The sequence below is a fragment of the Brassica oleracea genome, chromosome C9 (genome assembly GCF_000695525.1).
Source record: "Brassica oleracea var. oleracea cultivar TO1000 chromosome C9, BOL, whole genome shotgun sequence".
NCBI lineage: Eukaryota > Viridiplantae > Streptophyta > Magnoliopsida > Brassicales > Brassicaceae > Brassica > Brassica oleracea.
The window spans coordinates 8161304-8184796 of NC_027756.1; the positions used below are offsets into that span (position 1 = coordinate 8161304).

The following is a 23493-nucleotide window of genomic DNA, read 5'->3' on the forward strand; positions in this document are numbered from 1 at the left end:
CTCAAATATATGTGGATATGATATGAAATCATATTATACTTGGTATTTTTTTTAAAGAATTTACAACTTTATATAATAAAAGCCTGTACACGTCATATGCAAAGAAATCTTTAAGACATACATAAGAAACCCTAATTCATTATTCAGAAAGAACTATATATTGATCAACGAGTTATCTGATCACACGCTAAGCAACTACTGATACTCTGATATATTGTCGAAAGACGCAACGTACTACAACTATTTAAAAACGTATGACCACCTATTTGACGATGGTATACACCACTTAAAATATATATTGGTAATTTGACGATGGTAAACGACCACTGAAAAATATATATTAGTAATGTATTACGTAATATAAGCTATTTATTAGTATCATAAAAAAATTAGTTAAGGTACAGAAAAGATTGCGTTTTCTCACTTTTTAATCACATAATTTTAATTTCTTGGTAGCGAACGACTTGGTTGTCAAAATTTATAATTACGAATCATACATAAGAAACCGTACGTACATAATCATTGAATTAGAATACCGACACTGGTTGTCATTTGTCAAAAAGAAAAGAATACGGACCATTGGAATCGATAACCTGATAAATTTTAAAGCATGTCTTCTTGTCAGATTGGTACGTACGTGTTTCTATATGGACTGTGGATATATATTTTTATAAAAAGTACGTAACTTTAGAAAGAAAAACTTTTGCAATTATAAAAAATATAGTACGTAATATAAGCTGTATATATTACGGGTTTTCCTTAAGAACTTTTTATCATCATCGAACACATATAGTGGCATGGTATAGAAAACTAACGGCGAAAGATATCGCACTCGCACATGATACAAACACAAGCAAAACGACGATGAAACTTTAAATGTCGATGGATATCATTTTGTCAAAAAAATTAAAAGAGGTTCGGATAGAATATAACTCAATTAGGTAACGAAATAACGTGGGTTCACCTCATGTGACAACAAAATTGGATATCTTATGCAATAGGACGGTCCAATATTGACTCTAGAAAATATCTTCCTATGCATATATTATTGTCATTAGTTTATTATTTGAATCACAAAGATTTAGATAATAGTATACTACAAGATGTCTGTCCACGTCTAGAAGTAAATCTTATTATACTAGTGGGTTTTTGTATAATACATCAATAGCTAAACTCAAAGCTAAAGTTGTAATAACTTTGTTGGGAAGGATATGCAGGATAAGTGTCCCATGTGTCTTATCCCCTGCACCAATTCAAGGCTTTAAATCTGTTTGTTGTCTCTCAAATGTGAGATTTAAATGGTCACATAAAGTTCAAATTCTGTCAAATTAACAATGAAGAAACTGAAAAATATATGTGTCTATATTTTTTTATTTTTTTTTTGAACACCAAATATATGTCTGTATAAAGAGATGTTATATGTGTCAAAATATTGCAATTTATTCCTAACTAAAAAACGGAACCGAGAAGTAATAAAAGAACGCAATTGGTGTAATTTTAGGAAATAAGGATTGATCTTAAAGTGTAAAGAAGCAAACAGTGTGTAGGTACCTTTCAAAGTTGAAGTCAGATTCATTGGAGTATAGTGTGATATGTGTCAAAAAAATCATGGATTGATAGGTTGAAAAGTCGGTCATCTTTTCTGGTACATCAAATATTGTTTTGAAAATTTTATTTTGTACATTTCGTTGATAGAATAACAAATGGAAATGAATAGCGCAATATTCCATTTAGTTGATTATACTTTATGAAAACATATAATATAGTGTTGTAGAACCAAAATGAACGCTGCTCAGTTACTAGCTTCGATCGTTTCGTACGTAGCATTGTTGTTCATACTACTCATTTTTCTATTAGTATTTTTTGTCAAAAGGGTTTTCATAAAATTAAAAATATTGTTTACACAGTAGCAAGCAAGGACCCATTTTAAACAATGAAATTATATAAAAAAGATCATCAAACTAATAGAAAAGAGTTTCAAAAAAAACTAATAGAAAAGAGCTTTTCAACAAAAAAAAAAGTAATAGAAAAGAAAGCAAATGGAGGGTGGAAAACGGACTTTGATGAAGAGCTAAACCAGAGCTATTGTTGTTCTTTTTTATGTGTAGGATATATACTAATCATTTGTAACACAGGCCTACTTTTTTTTGTTATACGTTATACGAACCATGAAAACTAGTCGGAGTCGCCCCAGTCAAAATGCAGTTTGATCAGACAAGTGTGGAAAGGTCACTTTCACTTTAAATAACCAGTCTGATACTGGTTTCGACGTCGGTCTGGTAATCGTTTTGTTGTGTTGATAGCTCAGCCGAGCCTAATATGTGGATACCCTTTTCAAAATTTTATTAAAACATATATGTATATATATATATATATATATATATATATATTTAAAAATATTGTATAAACTTACACAATCTTACATTATATTCATTTATAACTTATTTATTATTTTAAATACTATATATTTACCAGAGGGAATAAAACAAAATTAATATATGCATGATTCCTAAAACTAATATTCCAGAAACTTTATCAGAATACAGACCTATTGCTTTATGCAGTGTCTTCTATAAAATCATCAGTAAGATTTTGGTAAATCGGTTAAATTCTTCGTAAGATAAATTGTTTCTGATTCACATGCTGTATTTATCCGGGGAGGTTAGCTTCAGATAATATTATGATCCCACATGAACTTACGCATTCCATGAAATCAATGAGACGTGTTTCTCAAAATTATATGACTGTGAAGACAGATATCTCTAAAGCTTATGAAGGAGTCGAATGGATATTCATGGAACAAACTATGAGAAACTTTGGTTTTTCCGAAACTTGGATTCTTTGGGTAATGGCATTGGTTTCTACTGTCAAATACTCAGTATTAATTAAAAGAGTACAAGTATACAACAAGGATCAATCATCCCACACATGGAGCTACGACAAGAAAATCCTCTTTCACTTTATTTATATATATTGTGTGCGGATATACTCAGTCACCTTATAGATGTTTAGGTTCGAAGAAAGAAAATAAATGACATTAGAGTGGGCAACGGAGTCCCTGCTATAACCCATATTATTCTTGGGAAAATTGTTTTTTTGGAGAAAAAAAATGATAACCATGTCCCTTTAGACTAATCTCTTATACTTTATGTCCTATTAGGCTAATTATTTTCAAAATGGCAATAATGTCCTTAAAATTGTAATTTTTAAATATAATAAATAATTGGTTCGATCAAGCGGGATCAATCGATCCGAAATTACAAGGTCAAACGGATCGATCGATCCTGGTCATTATGCAGAACAAAACAAATGCGGGGCATATACTGATCAACATAGTCAATTTCACTCGATCGACAAAGGTCGATTTCATACAGATCAACCGATAATCGACCGATCTCGAATTATAGACCGATCGATCCGTAGAAGTATAGATATGAATCATGGTAGAAATAATATGAAAATTTTTGTGAAAATTTTGTGAACAATCAATGAAATATAGAAGACGGCTTGAGAAGAAGGTTACCACCTTTTTTTGTTTTTTGTTTTTGTTTTTGTTTTTAAAAAATCGATTCTTTCAAAATATGAAAGTGAATATACCCAAATATTTTGTTTCCATATTTTTAGGAACTGATTTCTTATCCGTATAATTCAACTAATATGTAGAAATCGGTTTCTACAGGTTTTAGAATTATAGTAATGTGTAGATTTTGATTTCTACATGGTTTAGATTTACAGTGAATCTGTAGAACTCGGTTTCTACGTGTTTTAGATTTATATTAATGTGTAGATTTTGATTTCTAAAGATTTTAGATCGGTAGGTTAAACGCGGAATGTGTATTCTAAATATTTTTAGAATACTTTTATTTACGTAGATCACGTATTCTAAACATTGTAGATTCAATGAAAAAAATGGATTTCGTTTTCTACTTCGTAAAATGTCATTTCTACTTCGTAGAATGTCATTTCTACTTCGTAGAATGTCATTTCTACTTCGTAGAATGTCATTTCTACTTCGTAGAATGTCATTTCTACTTCGTAGAATGTCATTTCTACTTCGTAGAATGTCATTTCTACTTCGTAGAATGTCATTTCTACTTCGTAGAATGTCATTTCTACTTCGTAGAATGTCATTTCTACTTCGTAGAATGTCATTTCTACTTCGTAGAATGTCATTTCTACTTCGTAGAATGTCATTTCTACTTCGTAGAATGTCATTTCTACTTCGTAGAATGTCATTTCTACTTCGTAGAATGTCATTTCTACTTCGTAGAATGTCATTTCTACTTTATTTAGAACATAATCTGAAAATTATGATTTAAACATTTTTAGAACTGAAAAAATAACACTAAGTTCATATAGGTATTTTATCAATAGTTACTATTTTTCCATTTTTTTTTGTTTGTAAAACTATTTATTAAATTTATTTTCAAAAATATTAAAGGGTATTATAGGCAAAAATAACACAAAATAGATATTAGTCTAAAAAGACATATTTATCATTTTTTTCTGTAAAAAGACAATTTTCCCTTTATTCTTTGCCAATGATTTCACTATTTTTTTTGTATTGCCAATAAAAAAATTGCTAAGCACTAAAGAAGTGTTCGATCTTTATGAACAATGCTCTGGTCAGAAAATAAATTAGGAGAAATTAATTACTATTTTTGGTTCACGGATTGATGGAACCAAGCAGGAAGTTATAAAAAATATTGGGGAAATTGTTTTTTTAGGGCTCTAAATGATAACTATGTCATTTTAGACTAATATATATATTGTGTCATTTTTGCGTATAATACATTTTAATATTTTTAAAAATAAATTTAATAAATAGTTTTACAAACAAAAATTTTTTAAAAAATAGTAATTATTGATAAAATACCTATATGAATTTAGTGGTATTTTTTCAGTTTTAAAAATGTTTAAATCATAATTTTCAGATTCTGTTCTAAATAAAGTAGAAATGACATTCTACGAAGTAGAAATGACATTCTACGAAGTAAAAATGGCATTCTACGAAATAGAAATGACATTCTACAAAGTAGAAAACGAAATTCATTTTTTTCATTAAATCTACAATGTTTAGAATACGTGATCTACGTAAATAAAAGTATTCTAAAAATATTTAGAATACACATTCCGTGCTTAACCTACCGATCTAAAATCTTTAGAAATGAAAATCTGCACATTAATATAAATCTAAAACACGTAGAAACCGACTTCTACAAATTTACTGTAAATCTAAAACATGTAGAAATCAAAATCTACACATTACTATAATTCTAAAAACCTGTAGAAACCGATTTCTACAGATAAGATGTATTCTACGGATAAGAAATCAGTTCCTAAAAATATGCAAACAAAATATTTGGGAATATTCACTTTCATATTTTGAAAAAATCGATTTTTTTTTAAAAACAAAAAAACGTGGTAACCTTATTTTCACGCCGTCTTCTATATTCCATTGATTGTTCACAAAATTTTCACAAAAATTTCACATTATTTCTACTATGATTCATATCTATGCGTCATGTGGTGTATGAAATCGACCTTTGCCAATCGAATGAAATGGACCAGGTCGATCAGTATATGCTCCACGTTTTTTTTGTTCCGCATAATGATCAGGATCGATCGATCCGACCTTGTAATTTCGGATCGATCGATTCCGCTTGATCGAACCCATTATTTATTATATTTTAAAATTACAATTTTAAATGTATTATTGCTATTTTGAAAATAATTAGCTTAATAGGACATAAAATATATGAGATTAGTCTAAAGGGACATATTTATCATTTATTCTCTAAAAAACAATTTTTCCCAAAAATATTTTAGGCATCTTTAAACAAGGAAATGTTTACTGCTTTTATCCAGCGTGTTAAACAGAAAACCTCTCATTGGAGTTTTCGATTTTTGTCCCAAGCAGGAAAAAGGTGATGATAAATCAAAGGCGATTGCAACTCTAGTTTATTCAGTGTCGTGTTTTAAATTAGTCAAGTCAAAGATAGAAGGGATATTGATGTGATTCTGATGGGAAAAAGAACGACCAACAACGAGGTCTTCCTTAGGTAGCTTGGAAAAAAACTACAATTCTCTAAACAAGCATGGAGACTTAATACCAAACCGGATTGTTTGTTTTCACGCCTTTTTAAGGCTCCCTATTTTTGGAATACCCACATTTTTGAGGTCGAACCAAGAAGATATCAATCTTACGGATGATCCTCTATACTTGCTGGCATCTTAGACCACCTCTATCAAGAAGCTCCTATATGGGTTCTTAAACAAAAGTGAAAAAAAAATGAAAAAACCCAAAATAAAGAAAAACCGGTGCTTACTTTGGGCTTTTTAGACCATGATCAACGGGGTTGCTTATTAGGGGGTCTTAGTTTAATTAGGATTTAAATTAAAAGGAAAATGGGTTAAATTTCTTAATCAGGGGTTAAAAGAACCGGGTCTTGTGGGACACGTGTTGTGTGATGCTTCTCTCTCTCTCTCTTTCGACAAAACAAGTGTCTCTCTCTTTCGAGAAAAGAACACGGCGACTCTCTCCCTCTCGCACACGAAATCGCGTCTCTCTAGCTTTCCTCGTCGAATCCGCCGGAGAATCACGAAGTCTCAACGATCGGTTCGGCGTCTTTGTCGGAGGAGTCATCGATTCTCTCGATTCGATCGACGGCTCGGCGTCTCTCAATCTCTCCTCGTCGAATCCGCTGGTCTTTCTCGAAGTCGCAACGATCGGTTCGGCGTCTGTGTCAGAGGATCTCGTTTAGATCGACATCTCCGCGTCTCTCTTGCTCTCCTCCACCTCTCCGAGTCTGATTCTGCATCTCTCCTCGGCGAAGAATCGAGGCGTCTCTCTCGGTGTCTCGACGGCTCTCCCCGACGGCTCTCCTCGACGGTGGAAATTCTCTATCTCTCTCTCCCCGACGGCTCTCCTCGACGGCTCTCCTCGAAAGGTTAAAGCTATGAACTTTTATGTCTCAATCTCTCAATTGTTGAATGTCTTAGATTGTCTGTCTTTCTTAGTTATTTTGATTTGTTAGCTTCATATGATCTGTCTCTTCTGTTTCTTTATGTCTCGTGATTAATAATTTGGTCACCTCTGATCCATTTTTCATTTGGTTATTTTCTATGTGTGTCGAGATGGTTCGGATCAAGAGACAACAGATGAGCAGACATCAACCTTTGTCTAAGATGGTTTGGATCAAGATGGTGCGGATCAAGAGACATCAAGCTTCGTCTAAGATGGTTCATATCAAGATGGTGCGGGTCAACAGACATCAACGCTCGACTACTATTTCATAGAGGTACATTTTCTATCTTTTATAACTTAGATAGATTGAAAGGTTGATAAATATTTAGTTAGGCTCTGTATGATATTGATTTCGACTGTGTTCTGAACCGAATTGATTGTGCCTTTGGTTTGATAGATTGTGGTAATTAATGTAGTGGTTAGTGATATATTGAACACTGTCTTAGGTAATAATTAAATGTAAGAAGTTAGATAGAAATCAAAGTTGAAGTTCGAGCTCAAACTTAATGTGTTAGATAAATGTCTTCTCGAAATGGTTGGATGTTATGCACGCTTTCATCAATGGTGATCAATGCTCTTTTCCTTCTTTCCTCCTTCTCTTCTATAAAAAAAATATCATTCTTCTCTTCCTTCTATCTAAAACCAATTTCGAAACATCTTGCGAATAGTCAGCAAGACACTGTCTTTGGATTTGTTCAAGACAGTGTCGAAGTTTCTTCCTCCCAATTCCCTGGCTTTAGCAGTCAAGCAACACAAGATGAGACCCCTGCAGAGCGGAAGGAAAGGAGGACATGGACGCCTATAGATGACATAGCTCTCATCAGCGCTTGGTTAAATACAAGCAAAGATCCAATTGTAGCTAATGAGCAACGAGCTAGTGCGTTTTGGAAGAGGATAGCTGCCTACTTCGCGGCAAGTCCCAAGGTGGCAGGTTCTGAACCGCGAGAGTCTGATCATTGTAAGCAGCATTGGCAGAAGATCAACGACCAAGTGAACAAGTTTTGTGGGGCGTTTGAAGCTGCAAGTAGGGAGAAGAGGAGCGGCCAGAATGAAAATGATGTTCTGAAACTTGCGCAAGAGATCTTCTACAACAACCACAAAAATAAGTTCACACTAGAGCATGCATGGAAGGAGTTGAGGAATGATCAGAAATGGTGTGAGTTGTCTACTTCTAAAACCGAAGGCAGTTCTAAAAGAAGGAAGCTTGATGACAGTGCACAATCCTCAAGCTCTCACGCATTTGAAACCACCACTAGTGATGATGAGCAAGCTACCAACCGACCACCGGGTGTTAAGGCTTCAAAGGACTGTGGTAAGAAGCCGCATGCAGATGGTAAGGAGGTCAATGAGTTGCAGATTTTATGGAACATCAAGAAGGAGGACTTCGCTGTCAAAGAGAGGGTCTCGAGGATGAGGCTACTTGACTCTTTACTCGCTAAACAAGAGCTAGCTGACTATGAAGAAGATCTGAAGAAGAAGCTCATTACTGAGTTGTTCTCTAATTAGTTCTAGTATAAGAAGCAGTTTCGGGTTTATTTTAATTAAGTTGTTGATGTGTGCTTGTGTGTTCTTTGTTGTTTGTTCTTGTCATGATCATGTTTTTGTTTCCCTGTTTTGAATAATAAAAATGTTTGTGTTGTTCTTCTCATGCTCGTGTCTCTGTTTTAATTAATGTTGTTGTTTGTTATAGCCTTGTTAACTCATTATTGAATTAAAATTGTTGTTTGTTATTGCAGGTCAAACACGTGTGGATCATATGTTGTCTTGTGGTGTGTATTATTGAAGCAGAAGCTGTCTGTTGGGTCCACGGTGTTGTATGTTTGTGTCACATGTTTGTGTATTTGTTGTATGTTTGTGTCTTTGTTGTATGTTTGTGTCACGGTTTTGTATTTAAAGATTTGTTGTTCAAATATTGTATGATCTCTTTTGTTATTTAAAGCTACACACGTTCCATATGATGTCTCCATTCCAAACTTCTCGTTCTTCCTCCAAACATCTTTTCCATTCCAAACTTCTCGTTCTTCCTCCAAACATCTTTTCCATTCCAAACTTCTCGTTCTTCCTCCAAACATCTTTGTGGCTTCTTCTTCTCACGAAGTCTTTGACGAACTAGAAGATGATACTTTTAATCAACACTTTGATCAATATTTGATCAAATGTTCGACAATGTTTTAAATGTAATTGGTGACCAACAAGAAGAAAGGAGAAGAAGGAAAAAAAGAGTTTATATCGAAAGGAATCGTGAAGCCGGCAATATTCGTTTGTGGAATGATTATTTCAGTGAAACTCCGACATACCCTGATAATCTATTCCGCCGACGATTTAGAATGAACAAGCCGTTGTTCACGAAAATTGTTGATCGACTCTCCAATGAAATGGAATTCTTTCAACAAAAACAAAATGGTCTCGGAAGGCTTGGTCTCTCTACACTTCAAAAATGTACAGCGGTTATTCGTGTCTTGGCATATGGTCATGCGGCTGATGCGGTTGACGAATACCTCCAGCTCGGTTCAACTAATACTCGGTCGTGTTTGGAAAATTTTGTCGAAGGAATTATCAATTTTTTCGGCAATGAGTACCTAAGAAGACCAACACCAGGTGATCTTCAACGCCTATTTGATATTGGAGCATCGTGGATTTCTCGGGATGATAGGAAGCATCGAATGTATGCATTGAGAGTGGAAGAATTGTCCTACCACTTGGAAATGTCAATATTCACGTGGTTCGGGAAAACCCACGATCGTTTTAGAAGCGGTTGCTTCGTATGATCTATGGATATGGCATGCATTTTTTGGACCTCCAGGTACCTTAAATGATATCAATATTCTTGATCGCTCACCTGTTTTTGATGACATAATAAAAGGTCAAGCTCGGCAAGTCACCTACTCTGTCAACAGGAGAGAGTATCATTTGGCTTACTATCTCACTGATGGTATTTATCCGAAATGGACTACTTTTATCCAATCTATTCCAATTCCACAAGGACCGAAAGCAGTTTTATTTGCTCAATATCAAGAAGCTGTCCGAAAAGATGTCGAGCGTGCTTTTGGAGTCTTGCAAGCTCGTTTTGCCATTGTTAAAAATCCATCACTTTTTTGGGATAAAGTCAAAATTAGAAAGATAATGTGAGCATGTATCATACTCCATAATATGATAGTAGAAGACGAACGAGATGGATACACTCAATATGATGTTTCAGAGTTCCATCAAGAACACAACGGGAGTTCACATGTTGATCTCACGTATTCTACAGATACTCATACAAATATCGCCAATATGATGGGTGTTCGAACTCGAATCTGTGATAGAAAAATACATCAACAACTGAAAGCTGACTTGGTTGAACACATATGGCGTAAATTCGGACGTGATGAGGAAAACAACTGAGTTCAGATGCTTCTTTCAAATTATTCTCGTTTATTTTACTAATCTATGTTTTAATATTTTTTTTTATATCTATGTTTAAAATGTTTTCTTGTAATATGTTTTATTTAATAAATAAATGTTTATCTTAAATAAAAATTATCTTTAATATTTTTTTTTTTTAAGAATCTCAAATTAAGAACCTTCCAATGGAGGAGTTAAAACGAAGAGGTTCTTTTTAAAAAAATCTTAAACTAAATATATTACTTTAAAATGAATTAAGAACCCATTAGAGGATCTATGGTTAATCTTGCTCTTAGAAGTGGTAAGAGACCCTTACGTGGCGGCTGCTTATTGGCTTGTTCCTTTCACACGAAGGGGAAAAAAATTCGTCGGCGAAGGAGCTGCTCATTTCAAGCAAGGCCTCGGCTTCTCCTCTGGTTCCGACGCCGTTCCGGAGAGAGGCTCGAGCGATCGGTGACGTTATCGGAGTAGAGAGAGTGATGAGAGAGATAGAAGCCATAGAAGGAGAAGCAGGAGTGCAGAGAGGCGTAGTAGTGTGTATGGGGATAGAGAGAGACGTAGGCATAGGAGCAGGCCGGGCTCAAATATGTGATGGACCCTGTGCATAATGGACCAAATTATGCATTGCCATAATATTTTGAGGGCTCTTTTTTCCACAAAAATAGACACTAAGGCTTTGAATGGTGACCAAGAAACGAAGGGGAATACTGAATTCCTTATCATTCCCAAAAAAAATCATCATTCACAAAGAATAATTTTTCCTTTTTGTTCCTCTCCATTCTTTTTTTTGTAGAGAAATATAGAATAAAAACATTCCTTCTTAAATTTGATAAGGAACAAGCATTCCTTTTCATTCCTGCAATTTTATTCCTAGCATTCTTTTCGTATTCGTTACTCGTGTTCCTGAAAAAGTCACCGGTCGGAGCCTAAATATAAAGAAATTTTCGGTCAAAAAAATGGACCCTGTGCTTTTGCTCCTCTAGCACATGCCAAGAGCCGCCCCTGCATAGGATCAGGAGCAGGAGTAGGAGTTCTTCACCAAGGAGGGAACGGAGGAGGAGCGAAGATGACAGAAGAGGAAAGAGGAGAGGAGATGTGAAGGAGAAGAAGAAGATTGATTACTCGCGCTTAATCAAAGGCTACGATGATATGGTATTATACTCTCATTAGCCTTTTGTTTATTCTTGCTATGTTCACAAGATTCAGCTTTCTCATTAGAGTTTGAGACATTTAGCTTTATATCATCCTTGTAATTGAGCTCTCTATTTGTTTATGGATTTGGATTCTGTGTTTTTCTTTACGTGGCTTTGTGATAGTCATTTACGTTGATTTTCTAAGGGCTTGTTGTGTTGCTTTCTTGAACAGTCAGCTGCTGAAAAAATGAAGGCCTGGATGAAGCTTCAGCTTCATGAAACTAGTAAGTTACTCGGTCCCATTATACCAGTAAGGGTGAAGGATGGGAACAATTGAGTTCGACAAAGATGTTCCACTTGATGATGAGGAAGTAGAAGAAGGTCAGTATCCTGTGAGATTTGACTTTATGAGATGATTCATGGTTTGAGGAAGTAGAAGAAGATTTTCTCTCTTCTTTCGTCTCTGTTTCTCTTTTATTGCAGTGTGGTTTTAACTTTATGAGATTTGATTGATTCCGATATTTGATTTGTCCGATGATTGTAATAGGGCAAAAGGTGTTTGGAGAAATGACTCTTTGATGTTTCGATGAGATGGTTGCTAGAGGGATCCCTCCTGATCTGTTCGTTTATAACTCTTTGATTTGATGGACTGTGCAAAGAAGGAATGTGGGAGGATGTTGGAGAGATGGTGAATGAGATGGTGAGGAGAGGGATATCGCCGGATGTTTGCACTTACAACACTTTGATTAGTCGTATTTGTAAAGATAAGGAGCTGAGTGAAGCGATGGATGTGTATGGCTCTATGATTAATAAAGGTCCGGAGCCTAACTTACAAACGTAAACTCGCTGTTGGATGGTCTGTTCACAGGGAGTAGGCTTTACATACGTAGCTGGTTGATGTGTGGCCAAGCTATGTAAGTGTGTCTCGTTTTGTTTCTTTATAAGTTGAAAAAAATTTGTTACTCTTACCATTTTGTTTCTCTCCCGATTGTATACTCTTTACCATTTCATTAAGAAGAACAAGTGCTGAGTTATTTTGTTGCTCTTACCATTTTGCTTATATTACAATTTCCTTATTAAAGATTTTGTATTGTTTTTAACATTCAGTTTTTTTTCGTTTAGATTTATATTTGTATTTTTAGTATGTTATTATCTTTTTTTTTAAAAAAATTTATGTTTTTTCGAAATCCAATCATTCAACTTAAAAAAAAAATTAAGAATCTCAATGAAGTTCTCCCATTGGACGATGAAAAATTAATTAGACTAACAAAGGTTCTAAACCTTTTAAATCACTACATTTATTACTAAATTATTGATTAGAGCTTATTATGGGTTCTTAGCAATGGACTTGCTCTTAGTTCTCAAAAAGGATATCGGTTTATCATTGGAGATGGTTCAAATGTTCAAGTTGCTACCAATAATTGTTTGCCCACACACCCACTGCGACCTCCTTCTACAAATGTATCTTCTGCTATGTGTGTCAATGAATTTATAACAAGTACTCCATATTGACGATGGAAAATGATGCTATTTCCACTGTTATTGATGATGTTGATCATGATTTTAAAAATTCATTTAAGTCAAACCATGACTTCAGATCGTCTAGTGAAATTATACCAAGGATGGAAAATATTCACTTCTTCAGGCTATTGGTTTTTACGACATAATCCTGATTTTGAAAAAGTTGGTCCTTCATATCCCCATGGTGATCCCCTCTTCAAAGCCAAAATTTGGCGATTAAATATTATGCCTAAACTAAAAAAAATTCAGTGGTGTATTTTATCCAAGGCGGTGAGTACGGCAACAGGATTAAAAACTAGAGGGTTAAATATGGATTCCATATGTCAGAGATGTGGTCTTAATGATGAAACACTTGTTTCATTGTCTGTTCACATGTCCAGAATCCATATGCATTTGGAGATTGTAAAAAACTACCTTTTTACCATTTTTAACGGTTCCTGGAAGTTTGTAGGATTATATGGCATTACTTTTAAAGATACAAAACCAATCTTCACTTTCCATGTTCGATAATTTTTTTACCTTTTTGGTTATTATGGAGGATTTGCAAGTCGTGTAATATATTTTTGTTCCAGATAAAGAAAGTCCCTTTATAAACAACGGTTGATAATGCGTTCATGGATGTGGATGAATGGTTAACATGGGTTTGTCCGGTACAAGGATTACTTAAATGTAATTAATTATGATGCAACTTTTGATCTCAGAACGAGAAGAGTTAATTCAAGATGGATAGTCAGAGATAGGTTTGGAACAACAATCAAGTGACGAGCAGGAGATGTTGATGTAGCTAAACAAGCTTGGAGGTGGAAGCCAAAGCTCTTTTAGTGGCTATGCAATTGTGGTCTGAAAGTCTCAAAAATAGGTTTTCCGAAGGAGATTCACAAATAATTATTGATACTTTTACGGGTTCACAAAGATATTACTATTTGTAATTTTCTGAATATTCGACATTGGTCTGCAAAATTAAGAGAAGTGTCATTCGCAGGTCAGGGAATAACGCTGCTCACATTTTAGCAAGGAAGGTCTTCCAAGTGGATTATTTTATTCTAGTTATTTTTATTTACCAGTATGGCTAACTCCAACTCTGTATTCAGATTTTATTTCATGAGGCTAATAAAATTTTAGTTTCGTCAATAATACTATATATTTTTCAGAAAACATGTTTTGTGTTGTGATTGGAAGGTTAAAGACTGAATATTTATGTGTTATTATTTCATAATATGAGGTTCCTTATATAAGGATTACAATAAGAGTTAAATATAAATAGTACAAATCCTAATCTTACTAGATTTAGGATAACTACTAAATACATAAATGGAAAGATTATATCTACTAGGAAAAGGAAAAAGATTTCCTTTTCTCTAAGCTTGTGGCCGCCTCTCTCTCCTCTAGGACATGTGGCTGCTCTCTCTCCTCTCTCTAAGGTTTCGGTTATCTCTCTTGGTATGGATTGGTTTATGGACCGGGCCGGTTATGGATATTCATTACTTGATTTATAACACTCCCCCTTGGATGCCATAACCATACAGGATTCCTAATACACTTCACGTTGCCTCATTAAAACCTTATCAGAAAAACCCAGTGGGACAAAACCATGATGAAGGAAAAAGAGTACAACACGCACTACTCCCCCTGATGTGAACCTCAGTGGAATTTCTTTAGTCTACGCATCTGATGTGTGAACTGTCCTGAACATGCAGGTGGGGAATTCGGCCAGTTTCATTACTAAGCCGTAACTAGACCTCTTCGACCTCTTAGGTCGTTTCTCATGTCCTTTGACATCGAGTGTCCCGGTAAAGCATGTGTGCTAAACAATGTGAACCACATTGTTCTCGGAGATCACTGTTGGTCGGACAAACTAAGTACTTATGGACAATATACTAAACATGGTTATCATGAACCTATGTCTCGGTGTATCTTCTATACACGGATGTATATCAAAGGCTTTATATTTTTATCATACTATGGCTTATTGGCCAGAATATACTCATGGACCCATACATATGGTCATCGATCTTTCTTGCCTTAGGCAATACCATATATATATCTATCTCGGACATTGCAGTCCTTTATCCATCTCTTGATGGCGTCCTATGACCTATCTTTCCATTGGACCATACCACGCACTGGTATATATCTATTAGGTCATGGATCTAGCTCGATTGTGCATTCTTATGGACTGCAACCTATTGGTATCCGATCGAGAGGGATAGATTTAAACGTCTTCTCTCGGCCTCACGACAATGTCACGTGAGAGTAACAATAGTAGCAAACTATTCTGCTATGCCGGATCCTTACTAAAGGATCTGATGTCGGATTGGTCAATCCGGAGATCATGCTATTGAGATAGTAAGCTGAGGCAATCACCTTTCTTTAGGCTGATCTTTCTTTTCTACTAGCCTGTACTATGATTTAGTCGGTTCATGCTAGGGTTACAGATTAATAGATAATCTGTATAAACCTCTCTTTAGGTTGGTTTAGTATAAACACAAGGGATTTCGAATTTCTTTATAAATTCTCATATGGACTGAATTTGATCGTTCTTATAGAACTCCCTTTCATAATACATGCAACTGCTTTATGTTTCAGTCCATGAACAGCTTAGGAACAATGATGTTCTTTCATCCAGTGATTCATATGCTGCTTACTACATCTTTTATATGTGAATCTAATTCTTTCATATGACCAGACCATTGTCAATTTCGAAATTTGTAGCAGCACCCACCACATAGGAGTTTATCTCCTTATAATATGTTCCATGGTCTCTGTGAGTATCCTTGTGTAACAAGCTATGATCGAATGATGTTAGTAGGAAACATGAACACCTTTAAACCTCGTGATCATGTATCATATCTCACGGTTTCTTTTCCCTCACAAGACCCATCTATTTCACTGGTTTATATCAGATGTCGTTTCTATGGCCAATACGCCTATCTCTTCTATAGATACTTTATACCCCATGTTTATCTTTTCTTTAATCTTTATGAGTACTCTTTCGTGGGCTCATGATCCTCGCTTATATCTTTAAACTCAAGCGCTATTCTCTTTATGTTTTTCTATACAAATATCTGTAATGTGTGTGTCGACACTTATATATGTATGTGGTTCCATTATGTTCCAGATATGATCTAATAGATTTGAGATCTTATTATTCAGGACCTTTGTTACCTAGTAGCTTGGCATCCCAAGCTACATGGTTTGGTACCTTAAATGTGTAGCTGCGCAACCTTTTATCAATGTCTAGTATGGTTTCTTTATAACCTCGGATTGTCATTCTATGCACCATTCTTTCTTTTCCGAGGTTCGTTATCTTATGGAACACTTGGTCTATCTTGTATAGACTCTATAGCAACTTGATTGTGTCTCTTTCAAGGACATCAGATTTTGTTTGGTGCTAAGCTGGTTATGACTTAGTCATTCTGTTCTTTTCGGGGCAGTGTCTGGCATCTCGATTAGCTAGCCTTTTATAACCTTTTCTTTGGACGTCTACAGTTCTAATTAGAGGATCTTGTCAAGACCATGATGGTTGATACCATTCATTCTTATCATTCTTTCTTTGCTCTTTATACCAGCTTATAACTTTCTCTTCATAATGTTGGATAGCCGCATCCATTTGGTCATGCAATCCGTACCTGGCCACTATTTGATCACCCATGTTTTTCTCTCACGGTATCTTTGAATTCGTGGAGAAAGTCATACTCTTATCCAACATATATTCCCAATCCTTTTCTGAGATTCCATCTTAGACGGCACACATATGTATGTGGTGGTTTATTCAAAATCTCTTAAGATGGTGTATGTCTGGTTTATACCCGTATTCAATCTGAGATGGAAATATCTATGCTCACTTATATGGCATGATGTAGTTGAACTTTTTATACATGTAAATCCATAATGTCTCTAAACTCTAGGATGGATGCCCGAACCTTTATAGGTAATGGACTGTGCGGCCAAGCCTGCACAACACGGCCAAGTCGTTTATATCATGGTTCCCGACCATGTTTCACGAATTTGTAGTGTGATCATGGATTTAGGGTTTTTTATCCTCTCTCCCCCTCATGAACATACTATAATTTCGTGGTGCTTAGGATAATAGAGTCTTAATGAGTTTCCCTTTGTGTACATGTTTCACAACGTGAGTTCTAATGGGAATAACTGTTTGTGCCTTTCAAATTTCAACATTTTCATCAGTTGTGGACCAAGATGGCTAATCCGGTCTTTGCCATATAGTGTATAAAATTTCGTGGGATATATATGAGTATAGTCACCACGGCTCTTGCCTCTTATTCATACTGATCTGTAGCATAGTTTTGATCAGTAGAGTACACATGTATAATCTTGACCACTTTCTTATAAGGTCTTAGGCGATTTTTCTTTCAAAATCTGAAGGAAATTGTTTCTTTTTATTTGCCCATTGTTTCTATTTAGAAACCATATTATCATAACACAATGGGTCACATATTATTGGGTGTATATAATGCCTTTTAAGGCAATGCCTTGGCCATAGTTTCTTTCTAGGCTACTATACCCGTACTATAATGCCCTCAGCCAATTCTTTGTATCAATAAAATCATTCACATTATCAAACAAACTCAGGCAAGATATAATAGCAATGAAATCAAAGCAATTCATAAAACAATAAGACAAGATGTCGATTTTAGTATTTGAGACAATCAGAAGTCTCAAAATCCAAGAGGTCGTCCCTTTCAAGGTCGGAATCATCATCATCATCATCATACTCGGTATCATGAACCATATGGGCTTCCGGGTTCTTGTTCTTAAGGCTCTCTTGATAGAGCTCACATAGATGTTTAGAGGTTCTACATTTCTTTACCCAATGGTTTTCCATCCCGCATCTGTGACAAGCTGATTTGGTCGAGTAAGACGGTTTGGATATGCCACCTCAACCACGGCCATAATTACGTCGGCCACGGATGGAACCACGACCACGGTTATTGTGGTTTCCTTGCTGGCCATAGCTGTCACGGCCACGTCCCTTGAATCTACTATGGCCTTTGCCGTGTGACTTGTTATTATCATGGACGTGGTTGCATTCTTTGAGATCTTTCTTTTCAGCCTCATTGGCTTCTGGTAATGCTGATGTTCCGATGGGTCTCATCTCACTGTTTTTCATCAGGAGTTCATTATTAGCCTCGGCCAGGAGCAGGCACGAGATCAGATCAGTGTATGAGGTGAAGCCTCTCTCTCTATATTGCTGTTGCAGCAACACGTTCGTCGAATGGAACATGGAGAATGTTTTATCAAGCAACTCTTTCTCGGTTACTTCCTCACCACATAATCACATCATTGAGACTATCTTAAACAATATTGAATTGTATTCATCCACAGACTTATAGTCCATGAATCTGAGATTCTTCCACTCATGTCTAGCTTTTGGTAATAGCATCGTTTTATGGTGATCATATCTACGCTGTAAAGCGGTCCAAAGGTCTAGTGGATTCTCCATGGTGAGGTACTGATCTTTTAGACCCTCAATGAGATGGTGGTGTATAATACTTATAGCTCTGTACCGATTCTTATCAGTCTCATTGTTACCCTTGATGATAGTATCACCTAGTTCCTTTGACCTCAAGTTAATCTTTGTGTCAAGTGCCCATTGCAAATAGTTTTCTCCGGAGAGATTAAGGGCAGCATAATCTAGGTTTGAGATTTTCGACATCTTAGTCTTTGTAGGGTTGAGCCGGACCACCTAGGGAGAACGGATGGACCTCAGATGCAAGAAAGATGTTGTCTGATCGCTGATCGTTCGGGAACGTTCGCCGGCTGCACTCGTCTGCGAGCTGAAGCTGATCGTCGTCTGGTGCGAGCTGGTTGATCACGAACACGAGCTGGCTGAGGACGTCAGGACACGAGCAGGGAACGCCAAGGAGTTGAGCTTATCGTCGAGGTCTGAGACGGACAAGAAACGCCTTAGGGTTTAGGGTGGTCGCCAGCTGAGTTAGGGATTTTAGGGTTTTAGGTTTTTTAGCTTAGATTGCAGAGAACAATCGTGCTGATAACATGTTGTAATTGGAAGGTTAAAGACTGAATATTTCTGTGTTATTATTTCATAATATGAGGTTCCTTATATAAGAATTACAAGAAGAGATAAATAGAAATAGTACAAATCCTAATCTTACTAGATTTAGGATAACTACTAAATACATAAATGGAAAGATTACATCTATTAGAAAAATGAAAAGGGTTTAATTTTCTCTAAGCTTGTGGCCTCTCTCTCTCTCTCCTCTAGGACATGCGGCTGCTCTCTCTCCTCTCTCTAGGGTTTCGGTTATCTCTCTTGGTATGGGCCGGTTTATGGACCGGGCCGGTTATGGACATTCATTACTTGATTTATAATATTTTGTTATATATTATATTAAAAGCATATATTTATAATGAACACTATATTTTAAAAGAATGAGGGGGGATCCTAAAATTATTTTAGCACGCGATAGGTCAGCGACCGTGAGCAAGAGCGGAGAAGAAAAATCTATGTGTCCTATTAAAAGTAAAGTACAAATGGGAAATAACCCTCATTTCTTCTCATTATTTACGCTTCTCTGCCACTGATTTTAATTCAAGAGATTTTGTTATTTATCCAACTTATTTACGCAAGCATCATGAAGTCCATTGCGTTTTTTACAACATTTTAGTGGGTTCGGTTTTGCTTTTATTAAGCTATAACTGGACCTAATTTTTATATCTAACTATCTCTAACAGGACCTCTTAGAAAGCCCATTTATTAATAATATATATTGATTTAATTATATATATTATTTAATCTAATTTATTACATGAACATATTTTTAAAAATTGGATTTTGAATTTACAAATATACAAAAATTATCCAATATTATTTTTTATCTATAACTCAATAATGTTAATAATCTAATATGAACTTATGCATTTCTTAATATATAAACATTTATTTTACTGTCTAAAAAATCGAAAAAATACCACAGACAAACTATATGATTAAAATATATATTTTTGACCATTAGAAATAAAAAAAATAAAGTAATTCATCATTTATTTATTTTATATAACCATATAATATAAGATATTTAATATAGCAATCAAATAACCTATAATAAATATCATAACATTTTAAACAAAAAAATGAATATCCGCGCGGGCGCGCGGATCAATGGCTAGTAGCCCATTAAAATAGGTTCAAACCCCGGCTCTGGCTGTTGTCAAGTGAATCAAAATTTTTTTTCCAATACCATCAAACTACTAGAATCGAGCATTTGCTTATTCCTATAAAACATTCAAATGAACTCATCATATTCAAAAATTTCAATTTTATATATTATTTTATAAAATATATTTTTACATAATTTATGGAAATATAATTTTGAAAATATGTGTGATAGTTAAAATAGGAGACGATTTATATATGGATACAGTGTTAAATAAATACATATATATATATATATATATATATAAAGTATATTTTTATTAGATTACAAAAAAAGATTGATAAAGTTTCGTGAATCTTAGGCCCCGACTATAATTTCACCATCACTCTGTTCCACGACAAGACAAACAGACTCAGAATGAGAAGACAAAATTGCAATGTGCTACATCATGTATAGCTGACAATACAACATATAGGGAGCGTTGGAATGAAACAAGAACCATATATATATATACTTCATATGCTGTATAGTTACTCTTGTGAACCTTACCAGTGAAATAACTGACAATAACAAACTGTTGTATAGCATATACTGTTGAATATAGATTACTTCCTTCCGGCAAGGCCTATCAAATAGACAAAACTCGGCTCAGATCAAGTGTTGTCGGTCCATCTAAGCCAAGTCGGCATAAGGTTAGGCCGACTAAGATTTTAATGTGGCTTTATTAGCCAAACAAATTTGAAGACGTATTCAGTTGCTTATATATTTACTTGCCAAGGTAATTGGATGACATTATTATAACCGATCCTGTCTGTTGGAAGATCAAAAGATATAATCGCCTTCTTAAGGCTGAAGTAGTATTATGCAGCACTATTATTCTTGAAATCAGGCCTACGAAAGACAATTGGGTTGGGACTCAATACTAGGGTATGGAGTGAACCATGGGTACCGGACACCGAGTCTAGACCTCCAGGGGCCTCGGATCGGGTTGCACTCAAAACTCTTGGTTCATTCCTTCATTAGGTGTGATACAATAGATTTTTATACTACCCTTTTACGAGATTATTTCCACCCCGAGGACATTCATATTATCCTTGGGCTGAGACCTAGTAACATGTGGTCAATGGACGGCTTCGCTTGGAATCACTCAAAACTATTGGTTCATTCCTTCATTAGGTGTTATACTACCCTTTTACGAGATTATTTCCATTCCGAGGACATTCTTATTATCCTTGGGCTGAGGCCTAGTAACATGTGATCAATGGATGGCTACGCTTGGGATCACGCAAAATCCAGAATTTATTCAGTTAAATCCGGGTATAGTCTACTACACAAGAAAAACGAAACATAGACTCTTTGGTCGACCAACCGAGTGACACTGGTTTACAGAGCCATGTGTGGAAGGTCTGAGGCCCAGAAAAGATGAAACACTTTATGTGACAAGCACTTACATGATATATTGCCATGACATAGAGACTTGCCTTAAGATATTTTGGAACCGATAGGAGCTGTCCTAGATGCGGTGGTCCAGAGAAAACTATAAACCATCTTCTTTTTTAATGTCCCCCGACCTTTACATGTTTGGGTTTATCGGACTATCCGCCCCTTCTGGGTTTCTTCCTGAGCACCTTTGTTTACCAAAACATGGACTTCCTGTTTTGGAGGAAAAATTGTAGCCTATATAATACCACTAATTGACACATTCCCTTTGATCATCTGATACATTTGGAAGACAAGAAATGAGAAAGTAGTTAATGGAAAAGACGTCTCACAGATTGACACACTCCAGCTAGCTTCGCTTGAAGCGAAATGTTGGAGAAAAGCTAATATGGATGATGGCGAAGGGGATGATTCTGGCTCGCCGGCCGGTGATGATGCTCTACCCCTTCCCTTGGATCCCTAATCTCTGATTTGTCAAATTGATATCTCATGGATCGACCATGGTACAATCAGTGGATTAGGGTGGACCTAAATGGAAGGAAGGGGTGTAGAACACTTTGGAATCCAGGCCTGTCATAAAAGTGTTTCGGCTCTCCATGCGGAGATATAAGGATTACTTTGGGCAGCGACATGCTTACGAGAGGCGTTTTACTAGGATACATATAAAGACGGATTGCTCAGATTTGGTGGAAATGATTGCTAACCAATTTGACTGGCTGGTCTTTGCTTCCGAGCTAGTTTTATTCTGTCTTCTGCGAGACGATTTTTTGGGCTTTAGTATATGGGTGATCAAAGAATTTGTGTACAGATTATCTTGCAAAGGAGGCGAGAAGCATTGGTTTCTTCTTTTCCCATGTAGACAAGACCGATCAAAACAAGTGTCCTCTCGGAATTGCTTACCTTCAACCAACAATTGATCCTAAGAAATGAGCGTCGACAAAATAAATTAGGGAGAGGAAAAAAAGATGATATAGAATATTAAAAAAAAAAAGAGGATATTGAATTACGTAAACCATTGTTAATGGTTTTATAAAAGGAAAATTTCTTACGTTTTATCCTATATCAATAGTATCTCCATTATGCAGATATAAAATTTTATCTTTATTTAAATATTTCACATAATAAAATTATAACTGTTATCATAACATTTTGACATATATAGAGAAATAGAAAATGTTTGTGTAGGATTAAGTGTCTTCTTTTATATGAAGCTCATATGCAACTACTAAAAGCATCTTCAATAAGCCCTCAAACCCTCAACATCGATTCGTAGAATTTTCTTGTCGGAGCAACTCAACATCAAACCATTATTTTGAAGATCTTCCATCCTCAAAATGAGTTTTATTTGTTGGCGAAGCTTAATCATAAATTCAACTTGTATAACGAAGTTTATCCCAAAAAAAACTAGTGGGGTTTGGTAACTGTGAACATTTACACTAATACCCTCGAGGTCTAGTTTATCTCTCGATTCTGCCCTAAATTTATTTAGCTCTCTGCGAGATCACACACCACACCACCCCTTCTTCTCAAAAACCTCAACAGCGATTCGTGGAATTTTGAAACTGTTTGGACGCGGCGAGTGAGATGTCTGATTACGAAGAAAACGGCGCCTCCGGCGATGGATTTCACTCCGAAGATGGCGGTGTACGCCGCGGCGAGATCGACGACCACCGAGACTCAAAATCCGAGGTATCCATCTCTCTACTTGCGTATTGCACATTAGGGATTTCAGTTTCTCGGAGCTATTACTGTGTGTAATTGGATTTGGCTCCAAGATTTGTGTGAGATTCGTCTCGCTTTGAATTGAATATGTGAGATGGCGATACATTCAAGATCAATCTTCTCC

The 23493-nt window shown here is 35.6% G+C and overlaps 2 protein-coding genes and 1 long non-coding RNA gene across 5 annotated transcripts in view; all 3 read left to right on the forward strand.

Annotated features, from left to right (window-relative positions):
• Positions 1 to 7546: 7546 nt before the first annotated feature.
• On the forward strand, positions 7547 to 8533 carry LOC106314245 (glutathione S-transferase T3-like). Its single transcript, XM_013752155.1, has one exon. The coding sequence runs from the start codon at positions 7547 to 7549 to the stop codon at positions 8531 to 8533; it is 987 nt and encodes a 328-aa protein (XP_013607609.1).
• Positions 8534 to 11388: 2855 nt separating this feature from the next.
• LOC106317545 lies at positions 11389 to 12525 on the forward strand. Its single transcript, XR_001265155.1, has 3 exons — positions 11389 to 11566; positions 11780 to 11928; positions 12095 to 12525. It is a non-coding gene; the product is annotated as an uncharacterized LOC106317545 (long non-coding RNA).
• Positions 12526 to 23101: 10576 nt separating this feature from the next.
• The window catches only part of LOC106318042 (splicing factor U2af large subunit A-like), a 4019-nt gene continuing 3627 nt past the window's right edge, over positions 23102 to 23493 (forward strand). For 2 of the 3 annotated variants that reach the window (XR_001265278.1, XM_013755881.1), the window contains exon 1: positions 23102 to 23336. Coding sequence is in view for 2 of the 3 variants with exons in the window: in XM_013755881.1 (XP_013611335.1) it covers positions 23232 to 23336 (105 nt within the window). In the remaining variant the exon portion in view is untranslated. The remainder of the gene's footprint in view (positions 23337 to 23493) is intronic. The other variant, XM_013755882.1, reaches the window with a different exon arrangement.

What these genes read in the sequence shown, in the direction of transcription:
- LOC106314245 (XM_013752155.1), top strand. Translation starts at nt 7,547, where the DNA reads ATGTCTTCTCGAAATGGTTGGATGTTATGCACGCTTTCATCAATGGTG.